We start from the raw sequence: 26,623 nt of genomic DNA, 5'->3' as shown, positions 1-26,623 counted from the left end.
AGTCCCAAGAAAACTCCACAGAAACATGAATGACTTGGCCCTATTATTTATCATACTATCTTACATTATCTTAAGATTATAAATATAACTTAAGTACTCAAAATTTACCCGTATCAAGGGAGATATATTTCTAGCTGCAACTGGTGTGGCCAACATCGTGAAACAGCAATGTAGTGCTTGTGGTAGTGCAGGAGCCGGAGGTGACCTTCACTCTTTCTCAAAACGTTTGACCGTATCAGATGAATCAATGCAGCGACAAGCTTGAAAAATGGAACAACTGCTGATAACAACGATCACTATTTTATTTTTCCCTGTTGCTTGTCTGTTATTATTGGTTGTTCTTTTAGCATCTATTGGAAAATCTCTAGGTTTAAGAAGACAATATGTGCAATTCTTATTGAAAGTGTTTGAGGTAAGGTTACATTGGAATTCTCAACAAGCAAACAGACAAATATACTGCGTTTTACCTTTTCTTTACTACGGTCTTTTCACCACCGAACACCAACGAACATCCAAAAAGACCATTTAACCCTTAAGAAAAACAGTAATGTTACACATTAAAACAATGAAATCGATTAAATTAAGTAAAAATTCGGTTCTTTTTTGTTCTGTTGTTAAAATTTCTTATTAATTTGTGTATGTATCCCTGTAAATTCTATAAATTTATCGGTCATCATGTCGAACTTTGTTATTGTAATTATCACACGGGAAACTTGATACGGGTAACATGAAAACCACATTAGTGAAAAAGTGAACAAAGCAAACTCCATATTCGCAGTTCTTAGAAGAACATTTAAATACCTGGGAATAGAGACATTCATGCCACTATACAAAACCATGGTTAGAACACACCTAGACTATGCCAGCTCAGTCTGGTCCCCACACAAAAAGAAAGATATAGACAAAATAGAAGGTGTTCAAAGAAGGGTAACAAAACAACTACCAGGGCTAAAAGACATGAGCTACCCAGAGAGACTAAAAAAACTAGGCTTACCTACATTACATGTATCCTATAGGAGAATAAGAGGAGACATGATCGAAACCTTCAAAACAATGAACGGACACTACGACAAAGAAGTTAGCTCATTTTTAAGAAAGGCAGAAGATTCTCAACAAAGATGTAGTAGTAGGACCAACAGTAATAAAGTAGTTCATCAAAGATTCCAATCTAATATCCGTAAACACTCTTTCTCTGTTAGAATTGCTAAAACCTGGAACAAACTACCAGATAAAATAACAAAGTCACCATCGATAAATTCATTCAAAAATCGACTAGACAAATATTGGTCGGACGGAGAATTATACTATAATGACTATAGAGCAGAAATATCCGGAAGTCACGGTCAAAATAGTATAAGAAACATATTAAATTACGAGTCTGGTGAAGAGGAACCTTGAGGGATCCTGTACTGGAAATCAACTATAAGTAAGAAACCTCTACATTTACGTCACTGCGCTTATACCAGCGTACAAAATTAGTACAGGGGTCAAAATAAACTTATGTGATACATATACATCTGTACATATAGGTTATATTCTTGTTATACATTGTAGTTTGGCCGACATAAAATAGAGAAAGCTCAACAGAAACAAGAAAATCCTGATGATGAGACAGAAGAAGAAGTAGATAGTGATGATGAAGGTAAAAATTTAGTTTTGGGAAAATATCAATTGTTAAAATAAGGACTTGAAATTAATCATGATTAATTGGTAGATTTTCATCCCTCCCCGGCCCGATTTTTTTAAATTTTAACAAATTTACGATTTCCGGATTTCGTTCATTTCTGTTACTGGTAACTGTCTTTAATTTCATTTTATTTAAAACTTCCTGTTTCAAATTTGGTTTTCTTTTTTCTTCGAGTAATCTAATTAAAATGAATATGTCAACATATTCTGCTGCTCTATGATGACAACATCATCTACCGTGAATAGAGATTGATTACGAGAATGGCAAGAAATGTTCAGAAATAAGTAATACGCTGCGTCCAAGGAATTTTTTGTATTTTTTGCAATGATTTTGTGTCAGGAAATTTGGTCTGTGAATGATCTGGATTCCAAAGCGCAAGAATCGAGGAACACTTTGGAACATGAATGGATTTAAGATATTGACACAAGCACAAAGTTGATTTATGACTGTATATATTGCTTTCAAAAAGTTTACAAACATACAAATTTTATTATGGCAAGCCCTTAGTTTTAGCCATGACTAGTTTTTTTGTTGACAAACATTAAACACCCTCTGTCCCAATACCCTTGATATTGTAGTGACTTTTAAACATTGATTATTAATTAATAGTATATTATCGATGTATTTTATAAATTATAAATGATTTACAGAAAGCAGATAAGTTCATAAAATACTTTTAAAATTTAGTGTGTACATCGAATATGGCGACCACAGAAATCACAATGGCCGCCATGTTCGATGTACACACTAAATTCAAAATTATCTTTATGAACTTATCTGCTTTTTGTAAATCATTTTTAAGTTATAAAATACATCAATAATACATTATTATTTAATAATCAATGTTCAAAAGTCACCAATATGTGATAATATTAAAATTTCAAGTGTTATTCGGTCATTACAAGTGTTATTCGGATAATAACAGTGTTATTCGGTCATTCGTGTTACCCTGATCAGTTGAAAATGCATCAACAGTTTTATTAAAGGTGGTACCTAACACTATAGGGAGATAACTCTGTAAAATCAGCTAATCGTTTTAATTACGTTGTGTTGTTAAGGGAATATTAAGCTTCTCAATTATCAAAATTAGTGTTTGTCAAACTGCTATATAACCAGTGTAACTTTTCTGATAAATTGGTTGGTTCAATTTTTTTGAAATTTTTATATTTTTGTCAAAAGGTCAAAGTTAATATTTTGTCAAAATTTTATGAAAATTAAACTAGCCAAATAAATTTTAGTCAAGGTGTTGAATACCACCTTAAAGAAGGCTGGAGATCAAAATGCCTTGTAACTTGTTATTGAATTCAATAAAATCTTTAGAAAACTTAGTCTGTATGAATTTGTATACTGAAAATTGTTGAACAGTTGTTTTCTGTGTCTTTAGATGATAAAATTGTGATTATATTTTTCTGTAGGGAAGAGAGTCATTAGACGAGATATATCTGTGTCTTTGGATGGTTTGAAATTTCATTCTGCAAGACAAGATTTAGTCTTAGAAGATAAAAAAGATTTTCATATTTCTGATGCTATGTATTTTGCAAAGTGTGGTATGGAGGTAAGAAATACTTATACAATTATTAATCAATATGCATATCATTGTTTAAATTAACACATTTTTATACACCCACCACAGTGGATGGGGCATTAAGTGTTACCCTTGAAATTAGTTTCCATTCTTAAAAGAGGGAGGAAAGATACCAGAGGGACAGTCAAACTCATAAAATGGAAAATAAACTGACAAAACCATGGCAAAAAATGAAAAGACAAACAGAAAAACAATAGTACACATGACACAACATAGAAAACTAAAGAATAAGCAACACGAACCCCACCAAAAACTAGGGGTGATCTCAGGTGCTCCGGAAGGGTAAGCAGATCCTGCTCCACATGCTTAAGTTTACCTAAACCAAATATTATAAAACTTATACACAAATCTTATTACCACATCAGATCAAGTTTGAATTTTAGGTCCCATTACTAATACTTTACAGTTTTCTAGTTATGTCTCCTCATAAAGTAATACGCAAGCAGGGGCATCACCTGTGTCCCAATGGACGCATTCTCCATTTATTAATCCCCTACTGACTAAGTCAGAGGGGACTTTAGGTTTGCAATCCGTCCATCTGCCTGGCAAATCAGTTTTCCAGACTTTTCTTCTTCATGCTTGATATTGATTTGATATTTGGTGAATTGTTTCATCATGACAAGTTCAAGTTCAATTTTCACGATTTTAACTTTTCTCCTTGTTCAATTAAAGTCCTTTCCCTAGAATGAATTTTTGACAATTTGAAAATACTTATTGATTAGTGGTAGGTTTGTTTGTTATTGATTCTGTGTAAACTAATTATCTGAATGCTGTATATTAATTTTTTGGGGGGGATTTAGTGAACTCTTTTATTTTAATAATCTATTTTTGATAAAGGATATATTTCATTTAAGAATTTATTCATGGAAGCCCTAGATTTGTTGGAAATTTACACATGGCCAAATTTATCCTCAGTTTTATAGAGGGATAAGATTAAAGAAAATCATCACCAAGGCATGTGTAAACTCACTATAATAATCAGTTTTCCACACTTTTTTTGTCATTCTGAAAGATATTGATTTGATAATTACTATATAGTTTTACAATGACAAGTTAAAGATCAAGTTGGAATTTTGTTCCGATCTGATGTTTTTGTGCAGAGTTATGGTCTTTGGACATAAAAAAAATCACTTAAATAATCAGTTTTCAACAGTTTCTTTCGTCATGATTGAAGATATTGACTTAATATTTTTATGGAGTTAAATACATCATGACAAGTTATAGATCAAGTTAGAATTTCGTTCAATTACAATGATTTTTAACCAGTAGGTGACTATGTATTGCCTTGCAATACTCTCAGAATGCTAGTTTTATTATGAAATGGGAAAACATATTTTTTCATTTATTTTTAACAGAACATGCAGAGTATGTTGCCTTATTAGACAAAAAATATAAGATAGATTTCGGAATCAGACAGGGATAAAGAAATCAATTATCATTACTTTAGAACAAACATTTATGGAAAATAACAATAATATTGATAATCTTAGAACTTACATGTTGATCATCAATCACATTGTCCATGCTTTACACTTGATCTTTTCTCTATTTGTAGGCTGTTATTGAAGATGATGTTACCAAGTGTTTTACAGCTGAAGGTATGATAAACACTAAGACAAATGAAGATCATTTGATCATGATGATAGAATACTCAGATGTCAAGCTTTTTCTCTAGGAATTCAAGATTAGATTTTTAAGCAGGCTTTCAAAAATGAGATTTCTTCTAAAAATCATTGAAATATACTGTCATGACTGTTAAGCTATGAAAAATTGTATTTTTATAGTATACTTGTTAAGTATTAAATGATAGGGTATTATTATTAGGGTTAGACAAATTACATTGTACTATATTACATGTTGAGTTGTAGACTGATTTTATAATGTGTTTTAAAAATAGATGGAAGAAAAGTTTATTGATTCAAAAATTTTTATTTTTGCTATTCGTTACAATCAGAGCTAAAAAAAATAAAAATTCATGAAAAATGTACAAAATTGTCTTGCTTCAATGAAGTTGGAAAATCTATACTTTGTCCTCATCTAACAGGAGACGACGGCATCAACATCAATAAGATATTAGTTATGTGATTAGGTCAGTTTTTAAGAAAGCACTAGACTAACTAACTTTAAGAGGTATTGCTTTTAAAATGCAATTACAAAACTTTATCTTCTGACTATTTATATATGAAAATAAAAAGATATTGTATGATTTCCAATGAAACAACAATTCATTAGAGACCTCATGATGATGATCTGAAAAACAATAGGGCATTGTACATGCCTTCTAAAATGAGCAAACCATACTAGTGAATAATGATATATAGATCATTGATATTTTATATGCAGTTGTATTAATTTAGCATTTGCTCATATCATTTCCAGGCAGATTGTTTGACCCCATGTCCTCAGTCATAGTCTATCTTCTTTAAAACCTTGGCTTAGTTAACATGTATTTGTTTGTGGTTTAGGTCAGTTTAAAGGTAACCATTAGTACACATGGTTGTCTGGTTGGTCAATAATATTTGGTATGCATATGTATTAGCATTGACACATCTCATGAATATGGAGATTATTTGGCTCTGCCCCCTCATTCATGGTCGATTTGCATAATTTGCATGTTACGGTTCTTAATTAGATCAGTTTAAGATGAGACACTAATGTTAGGTTGATGATAGATGTATGCAGTTTTATCACCATTTGCAATTGATAATTTCTATCCATGGCTGAAATGAAAAAGGCTTAAATTGTTGTTTGCTAATTCTCTTTGAAACATGTGGCATTAAGTATTAAGATAATGATAAGTAAGATCAGAGTCATTAATGATTTAAGTTGATAAAATATATTTCTACTGCAGAGTTGAAGTCATGGAACTTTTTAACCAGAACTACACAAGGTCACCAGTTTATTAGGTTTGTATATTAAAATTATACTACGTCAAAAAGGCAAAGTTGGTGTTCTCATACCTACACATTCCACATGCATAAAACCATTGTTAAATACTAAAGATGAGGACAGTGAATATATTCAAAAAAGTTGTACACCTGTTACGAAATTATTTGTTGAATTTAATTCCTTTTTCCAGGCATGGGAACTAAGTCATATTTCAGTAAAATATACAAAGGTGGTGCAGTTTTAAACATATATCATTGAAATCTTACACAGATTTTGAAGTTCTGCACCTCACATTGTCAGTAATGCTTTTCTTTTAAGTAATTTTACATTTCCATACATATGTATTTAACTGTTCATTATATTAAACCTACAGTTATATTAGGCCAGGATTTTTTAATTTGTTGGTTTACGGATCCGCCGACCTGATTTTGCCTATTTCCAGAATAAAAATAAAATTGACTTTTCATACTTTTTCATTCCCGCCGACCCTAACAAATGCATTATCCCTGAAAAATAAATAAATTAGCCTTTTTTTATAAAATGAAATGCATTAATCACTAACAGAATTGATAACACTTTCTGTTGTGAAAAAATGAAACTTCCAGTTTACGTTTCTAAAAATAGATAAATCAATTATTAATGACCTTGACATGTCGTTTGGACAAATATTTTTGTGGAACGAAACCCGTGTTTAAAACCAATTACACAATAAGTTTGTTTCTCTTATTTGTCAACAGTCCGTAAGATGCATCTTCTCATAGAAATAGACTTGTCCAAATGTGGACAGGTGGAAGTTCAGGACATCAAGTTAAAGTACTGAATATTAACAGATCATTTAAAATTTTCTTGTTTCATAGATAATAAAAAAAAATTCGTCCATTTGGATAAAAACGGGAATGCGTGACAACAGATTAACCCGATATTCTCGTTTTTTCCAGTGGACGAGTCTATTATGTTTTTGACGCGTGTGTTGAAAATTATTTTCTTACCACGCTTTTACATTTATTTCTTTATCAGTTTTCGTTCTTGAAGATCATTATTCACCAAGTTTTCTGGAATTGATTAAGAGCTATGTGAATTTGTCTTCCTTTATGAAATTTAATTACGTCTTTGTCCGTGCACCCCCTTTTTTACGGGAAATTATTAGGCAATGTCATGCAATTTTTATTACAACTGAGCAATAATATTTCATTAAACTAAAATTTAAGAAATGATGACAAAATAGGATAACAAACATATTATTAGAAAGGTGAAATATATATTTATTTTGCATATCAGTTTTCTGTCTTGAAAGGTATTTTTTAAATTTTTTTCCCGACCGACCGACCCGACTTTTTCATGGAGAAAATCCGTAAACCAACAAATTAAAAAACCGTGGCCTTATTATCGATTGTTAAATAAACATTCTGTCATTAATAACCTGACATTTACAATAATTTCAAGTTTTCATTCTTATAAAATAAAATTCTAAAATAAAATAAAAATTGAACATTTTCAAATACAATTATATTTTTTCCATTTTAAAATTGGCAAAATTAATTCTAATAGGAAAAGGAAAAGTTAAATATCTTAATCTTCTTGTATGTCAGTTGAACAAAAACAATAATATTATGTATAGAATGAATATCTATTTTTATCTTTAAACCAAAGGGATTTAAGGTAATTGTTTTTTGTTGTATCAATAAGTTTGTTTTCTTTGAAGTTTTTATTTGGTATGAAGTTCTTGTAGTATATTTTTTCCAAAAATATTACAGAAAAATTGTTGCCAAATTTTACCTTAAGTCATGATCAAGCATACCACAAAACTTATCACTATGATAAAGAAATAAGTGGGAGTAATATATTTGTTGCATGCCATTTGGTTTAATTAAAAATCTTTGTTATGTTCCCAAATTTTTCCCCTCTGTACTGTTGTCACTTTATCTGTTACTCTATTTTTATACTCACTGAACACATTTCTGGACTATGCATATAGTTGTCACTTTGAAAGCCTGTTCTGAATACTAACAGGTTTCTGTATTATAAGTTCAGTATCTGTTTGATCGAATGTAATGAAATCTATGTAGACAAATTAAACGGGAAGAATCGTTTTAATTTTGGGATCATTGAGGTCAAAGGTCAGTTTCCTGTCACGAAAATATGAAAATATTATGGGGGTATATAGTTTTCTTTGTAAGATTAAGTATTAAACTTATGCATAGGGAAGAGAGTCAGACCCATTTGTTGTCAGGTCAATATGTCAACGGTCAAGGTTTCTGATGTTTTAAGTCTGAAAATATTGAATTATGAGGTGCAATTTGTTCTTTGTGGGTGAGATATGTTTGTTGTAATTTAAAATAAAACTTATACAATTGATATTTGAAAAGGGACATATGAATTGTGTGAAAGAGGTTGTGCTTAGTGTTTGATGCATGAATTTAATTTTTAAGTGAAAAGCTTATGCACGCATTGATATCAGAAAATATCCAGTATATGCTGAATTTTTGAAAATTTTGAAAAGGATGAAGGTAACTTTACATACAGATAATGCTAATTTTTACATACAGATAATGCTAATTTTCAAAAATTTCAGTATATGCTGAAATTTTGCGTATTGTTATGCGTTTACTTTACTACATTGGTTAGAGGTATAGGGGGAGGGTTGAGATCTCACAAACATGTTTAACCCCGCCGCATTTTTGCGCCTGTCCCAAGTCAGGAGCCTCTGGCCTTTGTTAGTCTTGTATTATTTTAATTTTAGTTTCTTGTGTACAATTTGGAAATTAGTATGGCGTTCATTATCACTGGACTAGTATATATTTGTTTAGGGGCCAGCTGAAGGACGCCTCTGGGTGCGGGAATTTCTCGCTACATTGAAGACCTGTTGGTGACCCTCTGCTGTTGTTTTTTTATTTGGGCGGGTTGTTGTCTCTTTGACACATTCCCCATTTCCATTCTCAATTTTATGACTCTCAAGTAAGCAGTATTGAAATATCCTCCCTCCAAAAAAAAAGTACCCCATGAATCCATAGTAACTTAGACGCTATTGGGTATGTCTTAGGACCATCCATCAATGTTAGGTTCAGAAGCAAAGCCTTTCATTGCAAATTTTCTGTTGGTTTGATAAAATCCAAAGAGCATTATCTGTATGTAAAGTTACCTTCATCCTTTTCAAAAATTAAGCTATCAATTTTCCTTTTCTTTTATGCATCAAGTTTTTTTCTCAATTTCCTGAAATATACTTTGTTACTTTTTTTTTACAGCCAAAAAAAAATGGCATAACAACTGAAATAAAAAGGATGAAGATATGTTATATACCTATGTGTACAAGTTTCCTTAAAAGATTAAAGCTTTTCTTATGTTAAATATATCCTAATGTTTTCTTTCAATCTTTAAAAATACTTAGGGAAAGTTCTATTATTACATATATTTCAAAGGTAGGGGCCCATTTTGGCCTCAAATTTTAAGTTCTTTGGAGGAAGATTTTTTACACTTTTTAAACACTTAATTTGTGTGAAATATTTGAACTGATTTAGTCATTTCAGACGCTCATATTCAAGCTTGAATATGAAAAATCTATCAATTATGCCATAATATGTCACTTTTCAGATAGTTTTTGTCAAAAATGAAATTGGCCGCATCCGTGTTCACCCTCAACCTTTATATATGTTATGTATTATCACCAAATCCAACTTACATTTAAATATTAAGAATGAACACGAATGCGGCCACTTCCATTTAAGATGAAAACCGTCTAAAATTTAACTCAAATGCTAAAATTGTGACGATTTCAGTATTCAGTATGACTTTATCATGCTAGTTCCCCGATATATGTGCATTATATTGTCAAAAGCAGCCCATATTTATGTAGCAGAAGTATTCTACTTTCCAATAAATAGCTAAAAGTTTACATTATAACAATTTTGTAAAACTGATATATTTTGGGGCCAAAAAGGAGTCTTACTGAACCTACTCCTTTCAAGTATAAGTCATGAAAAGAAACACCAATTTATATCTGTTGTAATCTGTTCCCTTATGAAATTGATATTGAAATGATATTCTACTTTTCTTTTTTTGTATTGAAGGGTTTGAAATGTTGCATGGTTCCTATATTAAAAACCTAATATAAACTGGTATATTTATTTCATATTAGTAGTAGCATCTACTTTTTGGGTTGTTGAAATAAAAAGTAGAAATTACTCAATTTTTTATGTGCATGATTTTGTTCCAAATTTTCTTCCTATAAATATTTATCCTATAGGATATATGTTGTTAATTAATATTTGACTGTAAATCTATTACACAGTTTAATTATCTGAGGTTTTGTGTATGTAAAATAACTAACAAAGGAGTAGGTCTGGTAAGTGCCAATTTTGGCCTAAAATTTCAAGTACATCTGGTCATCTGAGGAAAGATTTAGGACACTTTTTTCTTCAGTTGATGCAATTAGTTAATGTGAAAACGGCCAAATTTAAGCCTAAATATGAAAAATCTATGAAATATGCCATAAAATGTCACTTTTCAGAGTTTTTTTGGTCAAAAAATGAAAGTGTTCAAACTGAACTTTTATATATATTATGTATTATCATCAAATACAACATACCGTACATTTAAATAATAAGAGTGAACACAAATGCGGCCACTTCCATTTGAGACGGAAACCATCTAAAAATTAGCTCAAATGCTAAATTGTGAAGATTTCAGCAATTTTGCATATAACTTAATGATGCCAGTACCCCATACATGTGCATTATATTGTCAAAAACAGCCCATATTTATGTACGAAAATATTCCACTTTCCAATAAATGACTGAATGTTTACATTTTAACAATTTTGTAAAACTGCAATATTTTTGTGCCAAAAAGGGTTCTTACTGGACCTACTTCTTTCTTAACTTACTTTTTCAGTCTGAAAAACATAAAAAAAAAAACATAGATTGATAAGTCAGACTTTTTTGCCAACAAATATACTAGATCAAACAAAGCTTTCCAATGCACCAGTTGCAATTAATTCTTACGTTAGAAAAATGAGAAAAAAACCAAATCCAGTAAATCAGATACATGTGATTTGCATAACTTATAAGCAAAAATATATAATCAATAAAATATTCTTGTAGTTTCATTAGAATAGGGATTTAAACTTTATCATTAATATCATAGATCATGACATAAAGATTTTATGGTTGTGAAATTATAAAGTTTACTATCTTCATTTGATTGATGCTTGCAAATTCAATGTACATGTATTGTTTAGCCAAATAATTACAAATAATTACATGTATGAGCTAGGTTATACATGTATATATATGGATAAAATGTTTGTGAATACAATTTTGTTTTAATTTCAGTGTTCGATTAACTATCTTGTGGTGCTTAGGATTTTTATTTAGATATTGCTTCCTTGTGCCAATGAGGTAAGTTGAAAAACTATGAATGTTTTTTTTCACATTTTTTTTTTATTAGATACACAAATTTGATGTTTTTTTCGATTATTAAGACTTTTGAGCAAATACGTGTCTTATTAGAGTTTTATTTTTATTTACTAAAGGAGGCCTCTGTGGCCATGTGGTCTAAGTAGTTTAACTTCTGTATCACTAGCCTGTCAACAGTGAGATTGTGAGTTGTGATCTCCTACACAAGAAGCAGGTGCTTTTGTCTTCCATCTTAATGTATTTGGATGTCAGTTTTCATAAGGTTAACTTGTTCTCTACACACACTATGGCTTCCTCCATCAAAAACAATAACGGTCATGAAATAAAGTCAAAGACCAAAGATCAGAATTGACACACACTTCACCAAATATATAAAAACATAAGTTATAAATTTGATCAGCAGATATGCAAAAGGAATATTTTAAGAACAATATTTAAAAAAGAAACAAAGACATATGATTTTCTATGAAATTAAACTATTTAAGTAACTTCATATGTTATTTTCATGTTATTTATAGATTGGTTGTGTCAAATACAATGTCTTAATTTATAGAGTGGTTGTCCTGTCTATTGGTCTCTTGTGGTTAATTGTATCAACAGCATTTATAGGATACTTACCAAGAAACAAGTAAGTAAGATTAGATATAAGACACTTGTGTTTTTGTACCACATATATTTTTGGTGAAAGAAGACTTCAAGTCTTCTGAAGACCTATGGTGCCAGCTGTAAAATCATTGAACCGTTACCACATTTGTAGGCCGCATTCGTTTCTGTGTATTACAATTTCATAACAACTTCCGTTTCTTGACACCGATTTTTACACATGATTAAGCATCTGAATCATTTAATTTGTAAATTAGGATTGAAAAACAATCACTATCGTAAATATATACCCTTTTATTTATGTAAATTATTAGATTTCATCTCATCTACATGAACGTTATTTGTTGACTTGTAACCAGATGTTTGTAGATATTTGTAGTACTCATGCATAAATTTGGTTTCGGGTGGACTCGGCGAGTGTAGTGTTTAAGCGAATTGTTAATTTTAATTGTTATACATTCATATTGCTAAATAAACACCCTACAGGGTCATGCCATTAACACTTATAAAATTGAAAGGACTGATTATTGTTACATAAACAAATCTATGTTCTAATCTGAATAATTACTTATTAATTAGTGACAGTACATATACATTATCTAAATGTGATGTTTCTTTAATACATGTAATTGTTGTTGAGCCTGCAACTTTTGCTCGACATAGGGATAGTGATCCGGCGGTGGCGGCGGTGTTATCTAACTGCGCCGTCCGCTGCAGCGAGCTTAAGCTGGGGGTCTGGGGGCCGCTCAAGGCCCCCAGAAGCTCTGGGATAAATAATGCAAAATCCTGCATTCTAGCCATGTCCTGGCACCTTTTTCATGCTTCAGAAAGTACCCTTTTTTGTGATGTCAAATGATGTTTTGTATGAAGCAATGATGACTAAAGTGTATTGAAAAGTATTTGAAATATATGGCTTAATTGTAACTATATACCTATACCACCAGAAAAGTACATTGAACTAGAACAGTACTTCACTGACTTTCATACCAATAATCCACTGTAAAAAAAATAAGGGACTTACATGCAACTCTTTTTAAAAATCAGACATGCTCTTTATAAAATACTGAATATTTTTCAGGCTGATTCACTGAACATTAATGATTAAGGATAAGTCATTTGTTGCACATAGATTTTAAATTTAAAAACTTTTATGACATGCTTTAAATTATATGTTGTGAAGTTTGTCTGAACAAAGCTGGTTTCGGATACGATTGAATTTTGTACAAAATTTAAAAAAAACGATTTCTTACTAAATTTGACAAATATGTTATAGTTATTACTATGTCATTTATTAAGAGCTATAATAAATGCAACTGTAAGTTTATTTTCCTCCGATGACAAGAAAACAAAATCGTTTATGTCCCGATTTAAGCACCAGTTATCAATCCGGATTTTCCGATTTTACCGACACCGTGACCGACTTTTAGAATGATAGAAGAATGTGGTCTCTTTTGCGCTTGATTACACCTAGTAAACGAGTGCTTGAATAAAAGCGCCGATAGACATCGACAAAATCTTCGATCTTTTATCAAAGTTTTTTCTCGTGATTTAATAAAAATAAAAAGCAGATATGGGAAAATTGAAGAGGACCGGGAAATTTCAAGAGTTTTTCGGCTTCCCCGAACTTGAAAATTGACTTACCACCGGGTGACAAAGGCTAAAAATTACTTACCTGTTGTCCTAATCCACTTACCCCGGGTAACGGGTAATGGGAATCCTAGAACACTGACTGTGCGTACCTTGAATGGTCCTCATGTCTGTCAGACAGTTTTCACTTGACCTCGACCTCATTTCATGGATCAGTGAACAAGGTTAAGTTTTGGTGGTCAAGTCCATGTCTCAGATACTACAAGCAATAGGGATAGTATATTTGGTGTATGGAAGGACTGTAAGGTGGACATGTCCAACTGGCAGGTGTCATCTGACCTTGACCTCATTTTCATGGTTCAGTGGTTATAGTTAAATATTTTTGTTTTGGTCTGTTTTTCTCATACTATATGCAATAGGTCTACTATATTTGTTGTATGGAATGATTGTAAGGTGTACCTATCTAGTGGGCAGATGTCATGTGACCTTGACCTCATTTTCATGGTTCAGTGGTCAAAGTTACGTTTTTACATCACTTGGCGTCCGTCGTCGTCGTCGACGTCGTCGTCGTCGTTAACAATTTTTCAAACATCTTCTCCTCTGAAACTACTGAATGGATTTGAATGAAACTTAGCATGATTGTTCCTTAGAGTATCCTGCACAAAGTGTGTGCTTCGATTTATGATCCGTCAAAAAACATGACGGCCGTTACTTAAAATAGAACATAGGGGTCAAATGCAGTTTTTGGCTTATATCTCAAAAACAAAAGCATTTAGAGCAAATCTGACATTAGATAAAAATGTTCATTAGGTCAAGATCTATCAGCCCTGAAATTTTTAGACGAATCAAACAAACCATTGTTGGGTTGCTGCCACTTAATTGGTAATTTTAAGGAAATTTTGCAGTTTTTGGTCATTATCTTGAATATTATTATAGATAAAGTTAAACTGTAAACAGCAAAAATGATCAGCAAAGTAAGATCTACAAATAAGTTAATATGACCAAAATTGTCAATTGACCCCTTAAGGGGTTATTGTCCTTTAATGACAATTTTTCTCAATTTGTTCATCATATTTGCTAACTTTAAAAAATCTTCTCCTCTGAAACTGCTGAATGGATTTGGATGAAACTTAGCATGATTGTTCCTTAGATTATCCTGCACAAAGTGTGTGCTTCGATTTTTGATCCGTCAAAAAACATGGCCGCCGTTACTTAAAATAGAACATAGGGGTCAAATGCAGTTTTTGGCTTATATCTCAAAAATGAAAGCATGTAGAGCAAATCTGACATGGGATAAAAATGTTCATTAGGTCAAGATCTATCAGCCCTGAAATTTTCAGATGAATCAAACAAACCATTGTTGGGTTGCTGCCACTTAATTGGTAATTTTAAGGAAATTTTGCAGTTTTTGGTCATTATCTTGAATATTATTATAGATACAGATAAACTGTTAAAAGCAAAAATGTTAAGCAAAGTAAGATCTACAAATAAGTCAATTTGACCAAAATTGTCAATTGACCTCTTAAGGAGTTATTGCCCTTTAAAGACTTTTTTCACAATTTGTTCATCATGTTGACTTACTTTAAAAAATCTTCTCCTTTGAAACTGCTGTATCAATTTCAGCCAAACTTAGGCTAAATGAGTTTTAGAGTTTCAGAGTATCTAGTATAAATTTTATATTTCATTTCCTTGTATGTCAAGAAACATAGCTCCTATGGCTAAAATAGAACATAGGAGAAAATTATTTTTTTTTTGCTTTTGAAGAAAATAGGACGATTCAAAGAACATTTAAATAAATTGAAAAGCCAAAATAATCATTGATATGAGATTAAACCAAAAAAATTCAGGTGAGCGATTCAGGCTCTTGAGAGCCTCTTGTTGAGTTTTGGTATTTTTATCTAATACTATATGCCATAGGTCATCTATATTTGGTGTATGGAAATATTTTATGATCTTTATGTCAGTCGCGCAGGTTTTATTTTACCGTGACCTCATTTTCACGGTTCACTGCACAGTGTTAAGTTTTTGTGTTTTGGTCTATTTTTCTTAAACTATAAGTAATAGGTCAACTATATACATGTATGTTGTATAGAAGTATTGTTAGCTGTACATGTCTGTCTGGCATGGTTCATCTGACCTTGACCTCATTTTCAAGGTTCATTGGTTTTTGTTTAGTTATCTTTGTTAATGTGAAGTTTATGTGACAGTTGTATTAAAGCTTAGCTTTATACTTAGGACTATCAACATAATATCAATGATTAGCATAGAAGGCGAGACATTTCAGCGTGTGCACTCTTGTTAATTCTTAATAGGAGCTATATTCATTTGACATTCAAATTGACAGTTTGCCAATCTAGACAAATGCTAAACAAACAAAATAGGGTATAAATATCTTATTAAATGTATTGCATTTGTGTTTATCACTGAATCCTCTTTAAAATTCAGACAAATATTTTATATTACCCAGAGATGGGTCCGATTACTTTCAATGTAATTGATTAAATTACAATTACTTTGTCATTTGTACGATTAAATTAAATTAATGATTACATCATTTCTGAAAGTGTCTGATTAAATTAATGATTACATTGGCAAAGTAATCATGATTACATCTGATTACAATGAATAAAAAAAACTAAAAATATTTTGAATGATGTGAATGAATTAACGTTAAATATAACTTACTATAGTATTTTTTAGAAAGGATTTTTTTTATATATATTAATTTTAAAATGATAACTTCCAACTTCATCTATTTAATAAACCACAAAAGTTCACTACAGACATACATGAACATTATGTCAAGCATCACACTTTATTATCATTGATCTCTGAATTATTTTGACTTCAATTGAATATGGCTTAAATCCTTTAGTCTTCTGACCTCTTCCAGACTTTATATGTATTTCAAGGTGCAGTTCTTAAAAGTTAATATATGGATGAAATAAAGTTACCAGATAAAAATTATGTAAAAATGTAATAGAATTGTTTAAACAAATTACAAGTACTATAAGTCAATGCATTTTACATGTCCAGTCTAAGTACATACAAAAATTTGACTATTTTAAACAAGTTATTTGTCCAACTTTTAAGTTAGATTGTGCTAATTAGAGTAATTTTCACATGTCTGATTAATCTTTTACCATACAGTTTATTAATAAAGTATTGTTTATTGTCATACACATTGTCCTACAGCTATACTTAATTAGAAATTGCAATAAAAACAAACCTTAATTAGTTTCCTACCTGTCAATTCAAAGTTTACAATAATCACAACATTAACAAAATATTATAATTCAGGGTTAAAGAAAAATATAATTTTGCTTAAATATAACAGTTTTTTTTTATCAAATATATATATGTACATCTTTGATAAATTGTGAATATATGTACAATATCTTTTACTAAGGCCTTCTTAGGCTAATGATGACTTTTTAATATTGTAACAGTTTATTTTTTACTGAAGTATACATATCAATTAACATGCTTGATAAAGTAAACCAAACTATCTTAACATGTTAAATATCTATTAAATAAGATATAAAAAAAAGGTTTATTTATTGACCATAAACACAGTTCAAGATTTTTTTCATTGTAATCAAAATGTAATCAGGATTACAGGGCATTTTGAAAAGTAATTGATTAAATTAAATTACATGTAATCAGATTTTTGGCTGATTAATGATTACAATGATTAGTTGAAAAATTGTAATCAATTACAGCTGATTAACGATTACAATTACCCCAAGTCTGATATTACCCAGTATTGCCCAGTATTACCCACTAAAACCCAGTGAAACCCGGGTTTTCCCAGTATTTCCCACTGGGCTGGGCAATACTCATAAAACCCGGGTTTTTGCCAACCCTGGGACTCGCCCTGTTTACATGTTCACCCTTGGTCTGTTCGTCCTGAGATCTTTCGCCCATATAGTATGTTTGCCCTGTGTTCATTCTCTTTACTCTTATCAAGGATGTTTTATATATAATACGTCCTTGCATTTAATAAAAAATATTAATATTTAAGATATCATTAAAAAACCTCTAAAACACAAATTTGTGAAAATCATCATAAAAATATGATTGTTCCTTATTTTGTTCCCAAGGGAAGACAATCGTCTTCTGCCAATCAAATTCAATGTTTCTCATGATCAAATTAATAAGCCAATTAAAACTGTTTTCTCTGAAGATTATTCTAACATGCTAGATTTTGAACTTGTGTTGTTTTCATCTAGTTGTAAAATCGTGAACATGGCAGGTGAATTTTCATCTGCAAGGAGGTTCTTACACAGCTTAAAGATAAAAGCATGGCTATTTGAAAAAATTCAATGATGCAGTACTACCATAAAGATAATAAATGGTAGTTTTTTCACTAATTTATTGACATAATACTTGTTGTAACATATGTTATTTTTGTATTCAATTAAATCATTTAAAACACAATATACTATTCTTTATTACAGGTTGAATTATGAGTGGTGCCCCTTAAATGAGGGACTGTCCCTAAAACAAGGGGTCATTTTACTGTTTTTTTTAAAGATTTTTAACTCAAAAGTGGGAAAATTCATTATATTTGGAACAACTTTTCTAAATGAGGGGTCAAATTAATAAAGAAGATATAAGTTTAGAAACATCACAAAATTCTTTTGACATGTTTTGACCATTTAATACTTGATAGATGTATAGTTCTTGGGGAAAAGTATCATCAAATAATATGAATATAAAGGTGCTAATTATACCCCCGCTTTAAAAAAGGGGGGGTATACTGTTTTACCTCTGTCTGTCCGTCAGTCCGTCCGTCCGTCCGTCAGTCAGTCCGTCCCATGAAACTTTCGTCACATTTTTCTCAGGAACTACACATCCACCCTTTCTGTAATTTTGTATCAACATTTATATATGTCAGCCATACCATGTGATGCGTTTTCAGATTCATCACTTGACAACTTCCTGTTTACCGAACACTTGTCTGATTTTACACATGATAGCCAAGTTGAAAATTTTCGTCACATTTTTTTTCTCAGGAACTACAATACAAGGATTTCTGAAATTTGGTTTCAGGATTTATCTTGTCTGATTTTACACATGATAGCCAAGTTGAAAATTTTCGTCACATTTTTTTTCTCAGGAACTACAATACAAGGATTTCTGAAATTTGGTTTCAGGATTTTTACCGTGTGATGCGTTTTCAGATTCATCACTCGACAACTTCCTGTTTACCGAACACTTGTATGATTTTACACATGATAGCCAAGTTGAAAATTTTCGTCACATTTTTCTCAGGAACTACAATACAAGGATTTCTGAAATTTGGTTTCAGGATTTATATAAGTGAGGTATACCGTGTGATGCGTTTTCAGATTCATCACTCGACAACTTCCTGTTTACCGAACACTTGTATGATTTTACACATGATAACCAAGTTAAAAATTTTACTCACATTTTTCTCAGGAACTACAATACAAGGATTTCTGAAATTTGGTTTCAGGATTTTTAAAAGTCAGCTATACCGTGTGATGCGTTTTCAGATTCATCACTCGACAACTTCCTGTTTACCGAACACTTCCATATTTTTACACTATTAATATTATCCACTTGCGGCGGGGGTATCATCAGTGAGCAGAAGCTCGCAGTTTCACTTGTTTTTACAGTGGGTTGTAATGTTCTTCTAATGAGGGTTTCCCCTAATTTGGAGTGTTGTTCCCAACCTGTTAAAGGTTCATCTTTGTGAACAATTCAAAATTGGAAATTTCAACAAGCATTTAATATCCATACACAAGAAAATAAATCCTGGTCTGCTAGCTACATGTTAATCTTTTCTACTGATTTAATAACTAGAATCATATACAAACAGACTTAAGAAAAAGGCATGTAAGCTAATCATACAAATATGACACTTTTCTATACAATTCAGATCGTGCAAAATACTTCGCTAAAAATTGTAACCTTTAAAATTGTTGTTGCACGCTAAAAACCCCCATGGGAACTTTAAAAAATTGGCGGGTATGTAACAAGTCTTACTATTTTTATGCCCCATTTATGGGCATTATGTTTTCTGGTCTGTCCGTCCGTCCTGCTTCAGGTTCAAGTTTATGGTCGAGGTAGTTTTTGATGAAGTTGAAATTCAATCAACTTGTAACTTAGTACACATGTGTTCCTTATGATATGATCTTTCTAATTTTACTGCCAAATTAAAGATTTTACCTAATTTTCACGGTCCACTCAACATAGAAAATGATTGTACGGATGGGAAATCCATGTACTTATGACACATTCTTGTTTGAAGAAAAAAAAAATGTCATAACGATAATGGAACAAAGCAGGCTGGGTTAGTGGGGCTGCTTTTATGGTAATGCAAGTTACCTTTTATTCACCTTCTTCCACCTCAGAGCAATCAGTTCTTTGATTAAGTTATAATGTGAATAAGTTGTGACTATAATCAAAAGTAGGTGACTTGTATATCATTCTCAAGGGTATCATATCAACAATAAATGAGGTCAAGTTTTAACTCTTTCTTTTAACAAGCATTTGAGAAGATCAACTTCTTCCTGTTGACCCATACTTTGATTTTTTTTTAGAATTGCAGGGAAAAGGCTGACTTGCACATTCAGCTTATATTTGCATTTTGTAATTTTGGGGTCTCAAATTATAAGAAAAAAAATCTAGAAGCGGCTTAAATTTTGGTAAATGACCTTTTATAAGCTATTGAAGTCTAATATTCAACGAAAAAACGTGTTATGAGGCAAAATATTTATCCCTGTATCATAGGAAAGAAACAGTCAAAACACCGGACATCTTTAATTTATTTACATTAAATGTTTTGCAGACATTGCTGTAAACACTTTTGAGTATTTGTAGGCCATTATACTATGAATCTAATTAATAATTGTGTTTTACAGATTCAAAGGTAGATTAAATGAATATGTTAGTCTGATGTCACATAGAATTCTTGCCAGAGGATGTTCTGCTTATGTAGTTTATCATAACAAGTAAGTCTAAATAGATAATGTAAACCAACTTATTTTCCCAGATATTTATTTCGTATTTAGCCCTTTAATAGCTCATTTCACAGCAATTTAATTTCACGATTTTCAAATTTGTTTGCTGTAGTTTTTTTAGTAAGAAAATATCCCAGTTTTACATATTCGTGACAATTTATATTTGCGTTATTTTTCTACTTTGAAAATCATGAAAATAAATCGCTCACGAAAATTAATTGGTTAACAGTATATGGTTTCAAATATTGACATTATTGTAGGGATATTTTAATTATTGAGGACATTTTGTAAAATGTTAAATTATCCATAATATTCTACAACAAAATGGCTGCTGTTATTATTGTATCTCTATGTGGTGTCCAACTTGAAGGAAACAGGTTAGCAATGAGTTCTGAGCTTACTGTCTAAATCTTGATTTTTGTGGAGCCTGCGACTTTTGTTGCAGACAGCTCGACATATGGATAATGATCTGGCGGCAGCTACGGGGGCGGCGTTAGCTTACTTTCTAAAAGCTTTATATTTTAGAAGGTGGAAGACCTGGATGCTTCATACTTTGTATATGGATGCTTCATGATATAAAGTTTCCGTCAGTCACATGTCCAATGTCCTTGACCTCATTTTCATGGTTCAGTGACTACTTGAAAAAGAAGTTAAGACTTTTTGTAATGTAAATGTTAAATTCTCTCTTATTATAAGTAATAGGATAACTATATTTGGTATGTGCGTACCTTGCAAGGTCCTCATGCCCTTCAGACAATTTTCACTTGAATCTCGACCTGATTTCATGGATCAGTGAACAAGGTTAAGTTTTGGTGATCAAGTTCATATCTCAGATACTATAAGCAATAGGTCTAGTATATTCGGTGTATGGAAGGACTGTAAGGTGTACATGTCCAACTGGCAGGTTTCATCTGACCTTGACCTCATTTTTATGCTTCAGTGGTTTTAGTTAAGTTTTTGTGTTTTGGTCTGTTTTTCTTATACTGTATGCAATAGGTCTACTATATTTGGTGTATGGAATGATTGTAAGGTGTACGTGTCTAGCTGGCAGCAGAGATGGGTCCGATTACTTTCAATGTAATTGATTAAATTACAATTACTTTGTCATTTGTACGATTAAATTAAATTAATGATTACATCATTTCTGAAAGTATCTGATTAAATTAATGATTACATTGGCAAAGTAATCATGATTACATCTGATTACAATGAAATTAAAAACAAAACATTTTGAATGATGTGAATCAATAAAAGTTCATAACTATAGCATTTTTGAGAAAGTATTTTATTTGGTTCAATTATAAAATGATAACTTCAAATTAAACTTTATTTATTTAAATAAACACCAAATTTCACTACATATATATACATTACACTTTATCACCAATGATCTCTGAATTATTTTGAATTAAATTTAATAACGATATACATTGTATCATAATCAAGAGTTTTTTTGTTTGTCTTCTGACCTCTTTCATAATTTATATGTATTCCAAGTTGCAGTTTATGGAAGTTTAAATGTGGATGAAATAAAGTTACCAGTTAAAACTATGTTAAATTTTAAAAGAAATGTTTAATCAAATTGTAAACAATATGTAAGTACTAAAAATCATTGCATTTTACATGTCCAGTCCAAATACAAAAAAATTTAAACAACATATTTGTCCAACTTTTAATTTAGTTTGTGCTAATTAGATAAATTTTCATGTCTGATTTATCTTTTATCATATATATTTCCCTACAGCTATACTCAATTGGTAATTGCAATAAAAACAAACATTAATTAGTCTCCTACCTGTCAATTCAAAGTTGACAAAAATCACAAAAATTAACAAAAGATTATAATTCAGGGTTAAAGAAAAGTATTACTTGAATATATAACAGTTATTATCAAATATTAATATGAAGATCATTATAAAACGATGAATATACATGTATGTACAATATCTTTTACCAAAAAGGTATATAATTGTATTATATGTCTCTACTTAGGCTAATGATGATTATTCAATACGGTAACTTTATTTTTAACTGAAGTAGACATGCTTGAAGTAACCAAACCATTTTAGTATGTTTAAAATTTATCATATATGAATAACAAAGAGGTTCATTTAATGATTTTTTTCATTGTAATCAGAATGTAATCAAAAAGTAATCATGATTACAGGGTATTTTGAAAAGTAATTGATTAAATTAAATTACATGTAATCAGATTTTTGGCTGATTAATGATTACACTGATTACTTGAAAAATAGTAATCAATTACAGCTGATTAACGATTAAAATTACAATTACCCCAAGTCTGGCTGGCAGGTGTCATCTGACCTTGACCTCATTTTCATGGTTCAGTGGTCAAAGTTAAGTTTTTGAGTTTTGGCCTTTTTCCTAATACTATATGCAATAGGTCAACTATATTTGGTGTATTGAAATATTTTATGATCTATATGTCAGTGGAGCAGGTTTTATTTGACCTTGACCTCATTTTCACGGTTCATTGCTTAGTGTTAAGTTTTTGTGTTTTGGGATCTTTTTTCTTAAACTATAAGCAATAGGTCAACTTTATTTGTTGTATGGAAGAATTGATAGCCTTACATGTCTGCCTTTATATTTAGGACTATCAGCATAATATCAATGATTATCAAAGAAGGCGAGACATTTCAGCGTGTGCACTCTTGACATATTCAGTATAGAAAAAATTATAATTAGTAACTTTATGATGTTCATTTAAATTCTCCTCTATGTCCCAAATTCTGTCCCAAATTCACAAAATTATCGAAACTTTTCACCATTTCCATGCCATGCAACTGTTATTTGAAATTACAATAATTGCTGTTTTTGTCGAGCCTGCAACTTTTGTTGCAGAAAGCTCGACATAGGGATAGTGATCCTACGGCTACGGCTACGGCGGCGGCGTTAGCTCACTTCTTAAAAGCTTTATATTTTAGAAGGTGGAAGACCTGGATGCTTCATACTTTGTATATAGATGCTTCATGTTACGAAGTTTCCGTCAGTCACATGTCCAATGTCCTTGACCTCATTTTCATGGTTCAGTGACCACTTGAAAAAAAAGTTCAAATTTTTTGTAATGTTGAATTCTCTCTTATTATAAGTAATAGGATAACTATATTTGATATGTGCGTACCTTGCAAGGTCCTCGTGTCTGTCAGACAGTTTTCACTTGACCTCGACCTCATTTCATGGATCAGTGAACAAGGTTAAGTTTTGGTGGTCAAGTCCATATCTCAGATACTATAAGCAATAGGGCTAGTATATTCGGTGTATGGAAGGACTGTAAGGTGTACATGTCCAACTGGCAGGTGTCAGCTGACCTTGACCTCATTTTCATGGTTCAGTGGTTATAGTTAAATTTTTGTGTTTTGGTCTGTTTTTCTCATACTATATGCAATAGGTCTACTATATTTGTTGTATGGAATGATTGTAAAGTGTACATGTGTAGCGGGCAGATGTCATGTGACCTTGACCTCATTTTCATGGTTCAGTGGTCAAAGTTAAGTTTTTGAGTTTTAGTCTTTTTATCTAATGCTATATGCCATAGGTCAACTATATTTGGTGTATGGAAATATTTTATGATCTTTATGTCAGTCGAGCAGGTTTGATTTAACAGTGACCTCATTTTCACGGTTCATTGCACAGTGTTAAGTTTTTGTGTTTTGGTCTATTTTTCTTAAACTTTAAGTAATGTGTCAACTATGTATGTTGTATAGAAGCATTGTTAGCTGTACCTGTCTGCCTGGCATGGTTCATCTGACCTGGACCTCTTTTTCAAGGTTCATTGGTCTTTGTTTAGTTATCTTGGTTAATGTTAAGTTTATGTGACAGTTGTAATAAAGCTTAGCTTTATATTTAGGACTATCAACATAATATCAATGATTAGTATAGAAGGCGAGACATTTCAGCGTGTGCACTCTTGTTTTACAGAGAAAACAAAGCTTCAAGTGGAATAGTAGTAGCAAACCATACTTCTCCGATAGATGTCATTATTATGTCATGTGACAATTGTTATGCTATGGTAAGTAATATTATTATATCTCAACATAGGTATGAAAAAAATGAGATATAGATTACAGGGAAACCTGTTTTAAGAGACCACTCAGGGAGAGCGAAAAAGTGGTCTCATATAAGACTTTTAATGCAGGTTTAATCTATATGAAATGCACCACAGAGGGCCTTAACTTACCTGTTTATGGTCTTATAACACAGTTTCTGCTTAAAACAGGTGGTCTCTCAATCAGGCTTGACTATATGTCAATGAAAAAGTGGTTTTAAATACCAAAAATCAATCAATCAATCATATGTCAGGTCAAAAATATAATATTGTTTGTTTCCCCTCCCCCGACCAACCCGGTAAAACAGCATTCTTGTCCAAAAATATTTGTTTAGCTATGTTGGTTTTTGGTGATATCTTTCCAGTGCTGCAGTCAACTAGTGTTGGTTTTTTGTGATATCTTTCCGATGCTGTAGTCAAAAAGCGTTTTATATCAAGGCATTTTTGCATTGACGCGTCTATATGATTCGGAATCAAGAAAAACAAACACAATGCCTTGCCACACGATTTGTGTTGTGTGCAAAGGTGATCTTTGAAAATAAAAAATATGAAGCATCTATCAACCCACTGAGTGCACCTTGATTGACTTTGTCTTTAACCTCTGTTCCTGTTTAAAGGATACAATCTTTGAGTAAAAATGGTCTGAATCGTGCTTTGAAATCAATCTACTTTGTCTTCGAACAGGTTGGGCACAAGTCAGGAAATGTGGGATACGTGTATTCCCTGATTTCTGGTGTAAAAAAAAACCAGATTAAATATGTTTTAAATTTTTCAATTTATGGCATGAAATTTACAAAAGGGCACGTTTTAATGTTATAACTGCATCAGTTGAATTTGTAATTACTTAAAAGTATTCTAGGAACAACAAAACATGAATAAGTGAAGCCTTGTTTTTTCTAGAACTTGAAAAAAAAACCATAAAAATCTTTTGTTTAGGAATCAATTGACCAAGCTGCATGATACAGGTGTAACTGAACATAACTGAATTATGTTCACTTCTATTAAAAAAAATTATTCATTGATTTTCAATTCCCAAATGATTAACATATCTTTTTGTCATCTCATAATTGATGATCAAGGTATGAATTGGTGAATAAAGGCATTGTGTTGTTGTGAGTTAAATATCAAATTAGACTTGAGATAAGCTTGATTTTTAACTAATAAAACACTTGCTTTCATTCAACATTGTTATCACATGTAGAATGTGCGCTTTTGTAGATTTCATACCATAAAATGAATAGGAATAAAGGAGGTCCCTGTATACTGTTTTTAACACCAGAAAACTGGGGTGTACACTGAATACATGGAATACCGCACTTTTCTTGACTTGAGCCTTACCTGTTGAATTTTGTACAAATTGAATATAGAAAAATTATATCAAGAAATAAAATGAAATAATTTGCCTACCTACCTACTCTTACCCTGACAACCTCATTCGGGGAGGGGAAACAAAGATATTTTTAATGTTGGCCTCAATGATACAGTAAAGTTGCTACACAGTCTTTACTTTGAACCAACATTAAATGCATAGGTCTTTTAAAATAATTTGTATTTAACATTTCTTTTGTCAACAGTTCATGTTTGTGATTTTCAGTTGGTCATTGGTTAAAAGTCATTTATGAAATAGAGTTTCCCTGCTGTTCTTTGATCTTCATGATCTTGCTGTTGTAACAATAATGGCCATGCTTTTTTCTGATCCTGATAGATTGATTAATGTTGAATTTTTTTTAAAAACTTCTATATTTGACCAAATATATAAGTGTATTTGAGAAATAAATTCCGCCCCTTTATCACATGGAACTT

At 31.3% G+C, this 26,623-nt stretch overlaps 1 protein-coding gene across 1 annotated transcript in view; it reads left to right on the top strand.

Moving 5' to 3' along the window:
- The first annotated feature begins 210 nt into the window (after positions 1-210).
- The window catches only part of LOC139520358 (glycerol-3-phosphate acyltransferase 3-like), a 50,061-nt gene continuing 23,648 nt past the window's right edge, over positions 211-26,623 (top strand). Inside the window, exons 1-9 of the mRNA XM_071312928.1 lie at positions 211-412; positions 1,555-1,642; positions 3,103-3,242; positions 4,828-4,870; positions 6,124-6,178; positions 11,489-11,554; positions 12,126-12,200; positions 20,656-20,745; positions 24,694-24,784. Of these exons, the coding sequence (XP_071169029.1) occupies positions 269-412; positions 1,555-1,642; positions 3,103-3,242; positions 4,828-4,870; positions 6,124-6,178; positions 11,489-11,554; positions 12,126-12,200; positions 20,656-20,745; positions 24,694-24,784 (792 nt within the window). The 5' untranslated portion in view covers positions 211-268. The remainder of the gene's footprint in view (positions 413-1,554; positions 1,643-3,102; positions 3,243-4,827; positions 4,871-6,123; positions 6,179-11,488; positions 11,555-12,125; positions 12,201-20,655; positions 20,746-24,693; positions 24,785-26,623) is intronic.

Source organism: Mytilus edulis, chromosome 4 (genome assembly GCF_963676685.1).
Source record: "Mytilus edulis chromosome 4, xbMytEdul2.2, whole genome shotgun sequence".
Lineage (NCBI taxonomy): Eukaryota > Metazoa > Mollusca > Bivalvia > Mytilida > Mytilidae > Mytilus > Mytilus edulis.
The sequence above is the reverse complement of the archived record's forward strand: the minus strand, read 5'-3'. Positions and strand labels throughout refer to the sequence as shown.